Below are 12,500 nucleotides of genomic sequence, written 5' to 3'. Positions count from 1 at the left end.
GAAAGCAGTTCTTTCCTTGCTCCCCAAGAAAGGTGACCTGGCATTGTTAAAAAACTGGAGGCCGGTTGCTTTGCTTTGTGCGGACTACAAGATCTTCTCCAGAGCTTTATCGAACAGACTAAAGGACGTTCTGGGAAGTGTGGTCCATAAAGACCAGAGTTACTGTGTTCCAGACCGGACAATCATGGATAATGTTTTTCTTATCAGAGATGTCATTGATGTGTGTAAAATCTATAATCTAAATGTTGGCATTGTGTCTCTGGATCAAGAGAAGGCGTTTGACAGGGTGGATCACTCGTATTTGTTTTCTGCACTGAGGTCTTTTGGTTTTGGGGATGGTTTTGTGTCATTAGTTGGTTTATTGTATCAGGATGCACAGTGTTTGGTGAAGATGGGGGCGGGGTTGAGTCGGCCAATCCCTGTACGGCGAGGGATCAGACAAGGTTGTCCCATCTCCGGCCAGCTGTACAGCTTGGCTATTGAGCCCTTGCTGTGCAGGTTGAGGGGCCGGCTCAGCGGGCTTTCTTTGCCCGCGGCCTGTAGCATTGAATGTCCCCCTACAGTTTCTGCCTATGCTGATGATGTAAACATCTTCATCTCCAATCAGGGGGACGTTCGGTGTCTGCGGGACACCCTGTCCCTGTATGAAAGGGCAACAGCTGCACGGGTGAACTGGGAAAAAAGTGGTGCCTTATTGGTGGGAGAGTGGAGGGACCAGGCAGTGCCCAGTCTGCCTGGTGGACTTGAGTGGGGGAGGGAGGGGTTGAAGGTGTTGGGGGTTTATTTGGGTACCGAGGGCTTTAAAAGTAAAAACTGGGAGGGAGTTAGGGAGAAAGTGTGCGCTCGGTTGTCTAAATGGAAATGGTTGCTACCCCAGTTGTCGTATAGGGGAAGAGTTCTGGTGGTCAATAACTTGGTTGCCTCGACTCTCTGGCACAGACTTGTGGCTTTGACACCTCCAAGAGGGCTGGTGGAGGGCATTCAAAGGGCCATCCTGGACTTCTTCTGGTCAGGCAAACACTGGGTCCAGGCGGCAGTCCTCTATCTGCCGGTGGCTGAAGGGGGACATGGACTTATAGACATTCAGTCAAAAATTGCCTCATTTAGACTCCAGACTGCACAGAGACTCCTTTTCACTTGTGGTCCCAGCTGGATGGACATCGCTCGACTGCTGCTGAGGAGAGCTGGACGGCTGGGGTACACTAAGCAGCTCTTTCTGTTAAAACTTGAGGAGGTGGATCTCACTGGATTAACATCCTTTTATATGTCTGTAATGCAGGCATGGAAAATGTACACATTCAAAAGGGAAAAAACTGAGAGTCCGGGAATGTGGATCTTTGAGGAACCGTTATTTTTTAATGATTTCATAAGGACTCCAACTTTGCAGTCAGCCAGTCTCCGGGCCAGTTTCAGAGAGGCAGGCTGCACAAAACTGGGTCACCTGGTAAGACTGACCCTGGACGCCCTCAAAGAAAGGACCAATATCACCTCCAGCCGGGTGGTTGAAAGAGTGGTGGAGGAAGTCTTTGCTGCACTTCCAGTAAAACTTGTGACATTTCTAAACATTGAGAATCTGTGTGAGCAGTGGAGTGAAGAGGGCGAATACAGCTTCCCATCTTTGTCTGTTACCCCAGATGTCGGGGAGTGGCAGGAAAGAGGAGGTGGACTGCTGTCCTTTAGTACTCCTGTTCTGGGAAAGTTCCAGGATGCAGGGAAAAAGGCACTCTATCAGTCCTGTGTTAAGGTCCTACATCTTCGTGGTCTGTCGGGAGTGAAAGAGTCGAGGTGGATCGAGTTTTTTGGCCCGGAGGTTTCCCCGAAAGGCAGCTGGCGGTCCCTGTACAAGCTGCCTGTTGAGAAGAGAACAGCAGATCTCCAGTGGAGAGTTGTGCATGGGGTTATAGCCACGAACAGATACAGAGCACACATTGATCCAGGGGTGGGAGAGGAGTGTTTTTTTTGTTCACTAACTGAAACTTTGTCTCATCTGTTTGTTGAGTGTCCCAGGCTCTCACTCTTGTTTGTCCTTATGAAAAGCTTGTTTGAAGCTCTCGGGGAGGATTTCTCTTATGCATTGTTTGTTTTTGGGCCAAAGTATTCTGCAAAGGAAAAGACTGTACATACACTGATGAACTTTTTATCTGGCTCGGCTAAGTTGGCCATTTGGCTTACACGCAAGAACCGAGCTCAGGGTACTGGCTGTGTGGAACCGGTGCTGGTTCTGGAGGGACTTTTGAAGGCCAGACTAAAGGTAGAATTTGCCTATTATCAAATGATGGACAATGTGCAAGACTTTAATAGTGTATGGGCTGTGGAAGAAGCTTTGTGCTCTGTGGGTGGGGATGGAGAGCTGATTATTCATTTTTGATGCAGTAAATGTTGTTTTTGTTGATGTTGTGATTTTTGTTGCACTTGTTTTGTTTTATTTATTTTTTTTTTATTTATTTCCTTCTCTTGATCTGAGTGATGATGTGACAGTGTTATAATTTTCTCCTGGTAGTGGTAAAATAAAAGGTATTTTGAAAACCAAACCTCTCCTCTCCTCTCCTCTCCTCTTCCCTCTCCTCTCCTCTCCTCTCCTCTCCTCTGTGTTCCTCCTCTTTATCTCTCTCCTCCAGTGCACCTCCTCTGTTTGGATTATTTTGTGCTTCATTGCAGCTTCTGATATTTCCCCTCGTCTTTCTTCTGCTTCCATCTTCTCTTCTTTCTGTGCTCATGTTCCCTCATGTCCTCCTTCCTTTTCTTCCTCTCACACCTCTGTTCCTCCTCCTCCTTTCATCTCTGCACAAACAGCCAGGGTAAAATGCTGCGCTGCGATAACAAAGTTTTTCAGACGGCTTATTTCCTGGAGTTTTCGTTTCTTCTTCCTGTGCTTGTCGTGTGACTGACAGACTCGTGTACTTAAAGAAATCAGCAGGAAACAGAAACTTTGTTGACTTTGGATTATCTGTGAAAAGAAAACCCGAACAAATGGAAGTGTTGCTGTAAAAAGTGGAGACAGCCGACCTGTCAGAGGATTATCCTTTAACCCGCTGAACTCTGAATCCACCTTCAATTTCTGCTTTGATAGCTTCAAAGACTAAAACAAAATCCCCCGCTTCACTTGAAGGGTTCATGCAGGACTCCAGTTTCGGAGCCGGTGAACGGCGAGTCAGAACGTGAGGAGCAGGTGTTTTGGTCTTTAAATTCATCAGAAATCCTCCCTAACCAGACCCAGACTGTGGGACCATGAGGGGTTAGATCTGAGGCAGACCACATTCAGTTCTGACGCCTCCCTTTAGCGGTTTCCTTAGTTGGCACCAGGTCAGACCCAGATCTCGCTGGAGGGATCTTAGTCTCAGAATCCCCGCGGAGGATCTGGAGACAGGCTGGGTGAGGGACCTCTCAGGGACTCTAACAGAGTTCTTTGTGGTCCTCAGGTTCCTGGCTTTGAATCTAACACAGTTCTTTGTGATCCTCAGGTTCCTGGCTGTGAATCTAACACAGTTCTTTGCGGTCCTCAGGTTCCTGGCTGTGACTCTAACAGAGTTCTTTGTGGTCCTCAGGTTCCTGGCTGTGAGTTCTTTGTGATCCTCAGGTTCCTGGCTGTGACTCTGACAGAGTTCTTTGTGATCCTCAGGTTCCTGGCTGTGACTCTAACAGAGTTCTTTGTGATCCTCAGGTTCCTGGCTGTGACTCTAACAGAGTTCTTTGTGGTCCTCAGGTACCCTGGCTGTGAATCTAAGAGAGTTCTTTGTGGTCCTCAGGTTCCTGGCTGTGAATCTAACAGAGTTCTTTGTGGTCCTCAGGTTCCTGGCTGTGAATCTAACAGAGTTCTTCGTGGTCCTCAGGTTCCTGGCTGTGACTCTAACAGAGTTCTTTGTGGTCCTGAGGTTCCTGGCTGTGAATCTAACAGAGTTCTTCCTGGTTGTGAATCTAACAGAGTTCTTTGTGATCCTCAGGTTCCTGGCTGTGACTCAGTTCAGTCCCATCCACGCTCGGAAAGCGTTCCCGTGCTTCGACGAGCCGGTCTACAAGGCCACGTTCTCCCTCACGCTGAGCCATGACCCTCAGTACACGTCTCTGTCCAACATGCCCGTGGAGAGCAGCTCGCTGTCGGATGAAGACGGCTCGGTGACCAACCACTTCACCCGCACGCCGCGCATGTCCACCTACTACCTTGCCTGGGCCGTGTGCAACTTCACCTACAGAGAGACGCAGACCGACAGCGGCGTGACAGTGAGTCTGAGCACAAAAACAAACCACTGCTGCTGTTATTGTTGTTGTTGTCCTGGTTTCATCGTGGGTGTCAGGTAGTTCAGAACCTGAGCTGTCTTTGAACACATTGAGGGTTTAAATGACTTACAGGGTGATGAGGCGTGTGATGTCTGGATCATTTTATATTTTTATTTAACCAGATAAATAACCCATTGAAATCAGGATCTCTTTCACGGGGTGACCTGGCCAAGAGGTCAGCAGCACAAAACTAAATGCTCTTTCCCCAAGCTCAGTGCGGACACGAGGCACAGACAGTTTAAAGACATCACAGGAACGCAAGGCATAGTGGCTTCTGGTTCTTTGAAGGTATGAACATAAGTAAGAAGGCACCAAACCAAGAAGAGCTTTATAAATAAGCTTCAGCCAGTGTATATGCCTGCGCACCTTCAAAGATGGCCAATCTGAGTTAGTGTACAGGTCACAGTGATGAGTGAAGCGTCTACAACCACTAACAAATCTCAACGCACAGTGATACACGGTGTAAAATGACTGTAAACGTTTGGCCGAGGCGCACATATACAGTACACCTCCATAATCCAACAAAGGAAGAAAGGTTGATGAAACAAGAAGTTTCCTTGCTCTGAGGGAAAAGCAGGATTTATTTCTATAATAAAATCCCAACTTCACCTTAAGTTAGAGGCCAAATTGGCAATATGTGATTTAAAAGACAGCTCACACTCAAGAATAAATCCCAAGTACTTGTAGCTTTTGACAAGTTCAATTACATTTCCTTGAGAAGTTAAAATCAATGGGACATTTGTTGTTTCTCAACTTAAATGAGAAAACAACATGAACTTTGTTTTATCAGTGTTTATGACCAACCTTAGTTCCCTCAAACGAGACTGGACAACATTGAAAGCTGACTGCAGAAACTCAAAGGCTTGTGCAACAGATGCTGAGCAACAATAGATGATAGTGTCATCAGCATAAAAGTGATACATGACATTTGACAAATTTTGACACGTTATTGATATAAATGGAAAATAAAATAGGTCCTAGTATCGAACCTTGGGGCACCCCTTTTGAGATCAGTAACCCGTTTAGCTCGTGGACGTTAACCTGCAGGGAGGAATGAAGGCTGGTGGTGTTAGCAATGCTAACGTTAGCAAGGCTCTGCAATCCTATTTGACATTGTTTAAACCAAAGTCAACCCACAATGCACTGCTGTTTGGTTCACTTCCCTTTTTTGGTTCAGATCGCGTTCTCTCCTAAAGCGAAGTGAACTCTGGAGCACTGAGACCCCCGGTTTCAAGCGGACCAGGGTTCGGTTCTTTGGTCCAGAGATTGTTACAGCGTTCAAACCAAACAGACTTTCAGACTAAGGTCACCAGAGTTCAAACGGTCCAAGCAGTTCAGGTGTGAAGAACGATCTGAGCGTGTGGGTGGAGCTGGTTACCATCTTTCACACACCCCCCAAATAAGTCGGCTTGAATTCTGCCTCGCCGTTTCATCAACAGATGGCCGGAAAACAGTTAAAGGCAAAAAAAGGAGAAATGTAATTAAGCACACTGATAAATTGGTTTAAGATCAAAGTCATGAGGATTAAATAACCACACGGAGCCCGTCGAATGTGATGAAGGTATTTTACAAACTCTTCATTATTTCCTCCTCTTGAGATTGCTCTGACTCATTTCTGCACGCCGCCTCTCCTGTGATTACGTCTTTACTGACTCTCTCTACCAAACACTAAATGCTGTTGATTCTGTGCCAGCGTCCTCCTCTTCTTCTTCTCTCTCTTATTTCTGAGAGAGAATCCAAACCCTCCATGATGAAACCTGTGTGTGACGGATCAGAGATCTCCTTTAAACTTTCTCCTTTAAAGGAGGAGCAGCGGCCGTTATCTTTGTCATCATCATGTTGTTATTTCCCCCTTACCATGAGAACCAATGGTTTGATATCTTGATCTGGAGGACGTTTGTCGGACCCAAGATGTTTTTTTATTCCAAGGATTTTCTTGTGTATGGAGAGATGTTCTCATGATGTTTTGGTCACCTAGCAACCAGCACTGTTACCTTAACGTGCACTCCCTTCTGCTCCTCGTCCTTTACCCGGGGCAACAGGTTTCTGTTTGTGATGGAAGACTTCATAACTTTAAGGAGATGATCGGCCCCATCGGCCATCTTGAACACAGAGGTCGTGCACGCTCCTCGAAATCAGTTCATCGTCTGCATACAAAGACACTGGGCTCTCATAAAGCTGAGCCTGATACCTTCAGATACTCTCTGAGTGAAATGACTGTTCTACGGGACAGCTGGCCTCAAATAGATAACGGGTCTGAAGAGCTGATCATCTCCAGACGGCGTCATCAAGCCAGATGGCGCCGTTTGTCGTCTCAAGATAACTCTGTAATTAAGATTTGAAGTCAGGATAAGGCTTCAGTGTCTTGAGAGGACAGATAATTATTTTGTTTCCGTGCGGAGGTCGACTCAGTTTCATGACTTTTCTGTCCTCTCAGATTAATTATGAGAACATGGAGGTGTCGAGGGACCAATCAGAGGCGATCAGGCCGTATAAGGAAACCGGACTTGGGGACACTTTGCTGGTTTTGATCCTCGTCTGTGATGTCGGAGACGCTGCACCTGTAGGCCTTCAGAGCGAGGCGCACATTTGTTTATGAGCATCGTCTCTGTGCCAGGAATGTGAAAGCCTTTTCCTTTGTTCCCTAAGAGCAGAAAAACATCGTCTTTGATTCTTTTCTTTGTTCTGTGTGGGAGATAATCAGGCTCCATGAAAACAGGGACTTTTCTGTTGCCATGGATTCAGGGACTTACACTTTGGACTTCACTTTTCAGACTTCTTTTTTCTACGTTTCCCAACTGGCACCAACAAATAATGCAGATTTATCTGTCGGCTTTCCCGTCTCTCTGAGAGTTAATTATCAGGTTAATCAAAGATATCGACCTGCTGAGAAAGTTTGAATTAAACTGAGTCTCAAACGATGTGCGTCATGTTTGTTGACATTTCATAAAATCTTTATATTAAGAGATTGAAGCCTGTAACCATGACAACCACTTAGCCCAATACTCTTTACTATAAAGATCCAAACAAGACCAAGACATTTAGGGATCGAGACTGAGACTAGACCAAGACCATAAGTATCTCTTTAACATCATCACCTTGTGTTTAGGGGGCGTGTCCCTCACTTGGAGCGTAACACCGGGAACCGGGCGGTAAAAATCAAACTATTAATGACTCTGAGACCTTCAAAAAGTGGTCTGGAGACCAAGACTGGTTTCCAGTACTGCAACACTTCCTGAATCGTCCTAATCCACATGTTTATAGAGATTTGTGTGCAGGACGCCTGGAAACTAAAAACTTAAAGGGGACATGTTGTGAGAAATCCACTTCTCCAGTGTTTCTGAACATATATTTGTGTAACCTGAGAGTCTACTGACCCACAACATGTGAAATAAACCCATCCAGTCATTTGTTTGTGGTCTGCATAAGTCTTACAACACAGAGAAAAATGCTCTGTTTCAAATGTGCTCTCCTTGTGATGTCACAGTGGGATTCTGGTAAAACAAAATCCCCTCCCCTCCCCTGGTATCTCCACCCATGGACTCCACCCCCAGACTAGAACAAAACTTTTGAGCACGTCAGCCATTTTTATTCTCACTACAGAGGAGTGATGTCTACTGGGAAAATTTAGGGGGGTCACAAACCTCTTCTGGTGCTTGATTCATGTTATATTTTGACCAAAGCACAGCACAGATGTTTCATCTAGACCACGGGGGACTGTTTGAAAAGGTGGAGGAGGAGGACTGTTTGAAAAGGTGGAGGAGGACTGTTTGAAAAGGTGGAGGAGGGGACTGTTTGAAAAGGTGGAGGAGGACTGTTTAAAAAGGTGGAGGAGGACTGTTTAAAAAGGTGGAGGAGGACTGTTTGAAAAGGTGGAGGAGGAGGACTGTTTGAAAAGGGGGAGGAGGGGACTGTTTGAAAAGGTGGAGGAGGACTGTTTGAAAAGGTGGAGGAGGGGACTATTTGAAAAGGTGGAGGAGGACTGTTTAAAAAGGTGGAGGAGGACTGTTTGAAAAGGTGGAGGAGGACTGTTTGAAAAGGTGGAGGAGGACTGTTTAAAAAGGTGGAGGAGGGGGACTGTTTGAAAAGGTGGAGAAGGGGACTGTTTGAAAAGGTGGAGGAGGACTGTTTGAAAAGGTGGAGGAGGGGACTGTTTGAAAAGGTGGAGGAGGGCTGTTTGAAAAGGTGGAGGAGGGCTGTTTGAAAAGGGGGAGGAGGAGACTGTTTGAAAAGGTGGAGGAGGACTGTTTGAAAAGGGGGAGGGGGAGACTGTTTGAGAAGGTGGAGGAGGACTGTTTGAAAAGGGGGAGGAGGAGACTGTTTGAAAAGGTGGAGGAGGGCTGTTTGAAAAGGTGGAGGAGGGCTGTTTGAAAAGGTGGAGGAGGGCTGTTTGAAAAGGGGGAGGAGGAGACTGTTTGAAAAGGTGGAGGAGGACTGTTTGAAAAGGGGGAGGGGGAGACTGTTTGAGAAGGTGGAGGAGGACTGTTTGAAAAGGGGGAGGAGGAGACTGTTTGAAAAGGTGGAGGAGGGCTGTTTGAAAAGGGGGAGGAGGACTGTTTGAAAAGGTGGAGGAGGGCTGTTTGAAAAGGTGGAGGAGGGCTGTTTGAAAAGGGGGAGGAGGAGACTGTTTGAAAAGGTGGAGGAGGACTGTTTGAAAAGGGGGAGGAGGAGACTGTTTGAGAAGGTGGAGGAGGACTGTTTGAAATGGTGGAGGAGGACTGTTTGAAAAGGTGGAGGAGGAGACTGTTTGAAAAGGTGGAGGAGGAGACTGTTTGAAAAGGTGGAGGGGGACTGTTTGAAAAGGTGGAGGAGGACCGTTTGAAAAGGTGGAGGAGGACTGTTTGAAAAGGGGGAGGAGGACTGTTTGAAAAGGGGGAGGAGGACCGTTTGAAAAGGTGGAGGAGGACTGTTTGAAAAGGGGGAGGAGGAGACTGTTTGAAAAGGTGGAGGAGGACTGTTTGAAAAGGTGGAGGAGGAGACTGTTTGAAAAGGTGGAGGAGGACTGTTTAAAAAGGTGGAGGAGGAGACTGTTTGAAAAGGTGGAGGGGGACTGTTTGAAAAGGTGGAGGAGGACTGTTTGAAAAGGTGGAGGAGGACTGTTTGAAAAGGGGGAGGAGGGGACTGTTTGAAAAGGTGGAGGGGGACTGTTTGAAAAGGTGGAGGAGGGCTGTTTGAAAAGGGGGAGGAGGAGACTGTTTGAAAAGGTGGAGGAGGACTGTTTGAAAAGGGGGAGGAGGAGACTGTTTGAGAAGGTGGAGGAGGACTGTTTGAAAAGGGGGAGGAGGAGACTGTTTGAGAAGGTGGAGGAGGACTGTTTGAAAAGGGGGAGGAGGACTGTTTGAAAAGGTGGAGGAGGAGACTGTTTGAAAAGGTGGAGGGGGACTGTTTGAAAAGGTGGAGGAGGACTGTTTGAAAAGGTGGAGGAGGACTGTTTGAAAAGGGGGAGGAGGAGACTGTTTGAAAAGGTGGAGGAGGACTGTTTGAAAAGGGGGAGGAGGAGACTGTTTGAAAAGGTGGAGGAGGACTGTTTAAAAAGGTGGAGGAGGAGACTGTTTGAAAAGGTGGAGGGGGACTGTTTGAAAAGGTGGAGGAGGACTGTTTGAAAAGGTGGAGGAGGACTGTTTGAAAAGGGGGAGGAGGAGACTGTTTGAAAAGGTGGAGGAGGAGACTGTTTGAAAAGGTGGAGGAGGACTGTTTGAAAAGGTGGAGGAGGACTGTTTGAAAAGGTGGAGGAGGACTGTTTGAAAAGGGGGAGGAGGAGACTGTTTGAAAAGGTGGAGGAGGACTGTTTGAAAAGGGGGAGGAGGAGACTGTTTGAAAAGGTGGAGGAGGAGACTGTTTGAAAAGGTGGAGGAGGGGACTGTTTGAAAAGGTGGAGGGGGACTGTTTGAAAAGGTGGAGGAGGACTGTTTGAAAAGGTGGAGGAGGACTGTTTGAAAAGGTGGAGGAGGACTGTTTGAAAAGGTGGAGGAGGGCTGTTTGAAAAGGTGGAGGAGGGCTGTTTGAAAAGGGGGAGGAGGAGGACTGTTTGAAAAGGTGGAGGAGGACTGTTTGAAAAGGGGGAGGAGGAGACTGTTTGAAAAGGTGGAGGAGGGCTGTTTGAAAAGGGGGAGGAGGACTGTTTGAAAAGGTGGAGGAGGGCTGTTTGAAAAGGTGGAGGAGGGCTGTTTGAAAAGGAGGAGGAGGAGGACTGTTTGAAAAGGTGGAGGAGGACTGTTTGAAAAGGGGGAGGAGGAGACTGTTTGAAAAGGTGGAGGAGGGCTGTTTGAAAAGGGGGAGGAGGACTGTTTGAAAAGGTGGAGGAGGACTGTTTGAAAAGGGGGAGGAGGAGACTGTTTGAGAAGGTGGAGGAGGACTGTTTGAAAAGACTGTTTGAAAAGGTGGAGGAGGACTGTTTGAAAAGGTGGAGGAGGACTGTTTGAAAAGGTGGAGGAGGAGGACTGTTTGAAAAGGTGGAGGAGGAGACTGTTTGAAAAGGGGGAGGAGGAGACTGTTTGAAAAGGTGGAGGAGGACTGTTTGAAAAGGTGGAGGAGGAGGACTGTTTGAAAAGGTGGAGGAGGAGACTGTTTGAAAAGGTGGAGGAGGACTGTTTGAAAAGGTGGAGGAGGAGACTGTTTGAAAAGGTGGAGGAGGAGACTGTTTGAAAAGGTGAAGGAGGACTGTTTGAAAAGGGGGAGGAGGAGACTGTTTGAAAAGGTGGAGGAGGACTGTTTGAAAAGGTGGAGGAGGACTGTTTGAAAAGGGGGAGGAGGAGACTGTTTGAAAAGGTGGAGGAGGAGACTGTTTGAAAAGGGGGAGGAGGACTGTTTGAAAAGGTGGAGGAGGACTGTTTGAAAAGGTGGAGGAGGACTGTTTGAAAAGGGGGAGGAGGAGACTGTTTGAAAAGGTGGAGGAGGGGGATCATATGTCCTCTTTAATGAACCAACTTCAAGTGTGCACGAGTTTGGCTTCAGTTCTTGATTATTGAAACCAGAAAGGAACAAATATTGGGCGTCTCAGACTTCTTGTTGTTGCTGTGGTGTCCAAACATGGTATAGTGTGACTTTCCTAGCTTGAAATCAGAGTTTTAAATTCTAGTATCGACGACCCGTGCTCATGTTTGACTGATTTAAAGGTGCAGTCACCACTTCTTCCAATTAGTGTGATTAGTCCAAACAAATGATTAGCCCACTTAGACCGAGCTCGGGCCCCAGCAGAAGTCAGAACCAGAACAATGACCCTCAAACAGATCCTCTAACAGGCTGTTGAAGACCCGGCAGTCAGTTTCTGTTTATGATGTCCATCAGGTCTGTTAGGATTCTGATCTGAAAGTTAAAACCTTCCTCTGCTGGATCCTTTAACAAGCATAACATATAAACACAGAAATATGCAAACGCACACACACACACACACCCACACACACACACACACACACACCCGCTTCCATACAAGGACAAATACATTCACGACCTTGTTCCTCCTCGTCTTCTTCCCTCCTCCGATCATCTCTCTATCAGTGTAATTACAGCTCATCCATCTCGTCTGCCAGAAACTCAAGGACAGCACACACACACACACAAACACACACACATACACACACACACACGCCTGCGTCTCCTTGTTTCTGAGAGATAATTTTGGTGGAATGCTGCTTTAATGACAAATCATATCTAGGTCATTTATAACCATCTCCATCCTCCAACGCTCTGTGTGTGTGTGTGTGTGTGTGTGTGTGTGTGTGTGTGTGTGTGTGTGTGTGTGTGTGTGTGTGTGTGTGAAGGAGTGAAATTAATCTGGAATCAGTGAAGCTTGGGAGTTTTAGTCATTGTAAGGAATGCATGAATCTTTATTAAAAGCTGAACGTCCTTCAAGTGGGCGGCCCGGGTTTGAATCCGACCTGTGGATCCTCTCCCGCATGTCTTCCCTTTCTCTCTCCTGATCATTTGAAAGACTGCGTTTGTCAGCTTGTTGTTTCCAAAGCTTTGTTGGGCATATGACGGTCTGATGTGGTAACACTTCACAGGACGAGCTCCCGTCTCCCACCAGACGACACGACTTAACATCTGATGTTTGTCAGATATGAGAGATTAGAGGATTACACGGTTATTGAAACGCTTAACAGCTCTGTGAGATATCCCTTAATGACATTAAGATCCTTCTAAACACTCCAGTTGAAGAGGAGGAGGAGGAAGAGGAGGAGGCAGCGTGCAGCAGCAGTGTGCAGCAGTCTACAGCAGCGTGCAGG

The 12,500-nt window shown here is 47.0% G+C and overlaps 1 protein-coding gene across 1 annotated transcript in view; it reads left to right on the top strand.

The window, feature by feature from the left end:
* The window catches only part of LOC109976693 (thyrotropin-releasing hormone-degrading ectoenzyme-like), a gene marked incomplete in the record, with an annotated part of 106,964 nt that overhangs the window by 15,840 nt on the left and 78,624 nt on the right, over positions 1 to 12,500 (top strand). The window contains 1 exon segment of the mRNA XM_065951217.1: positions 3,942 to 4,218. Within this exon segment, the coding sequence (XP_065807289.1) occupies positions 3,942 to 4,218 (277 nt within the window).

This window comes from Labrus bergylta, chromosome 23, assembly GCF_963930695.1.
Source record: "Labrus bergylta chromosome 23, fLabBer1.1, whole genome shotgun sequence".
Classification (NCBI taxonomy): Eukaryota; Metazoa; Chordata; class Actinopteri; order Labriformes; family Labridae; genus Labrus; species Labrus bergylta.
Note: the sequence above shows the minus strand (reverse complement) of the source record. Positions and strands in the feature narration are given on the sequence as shown.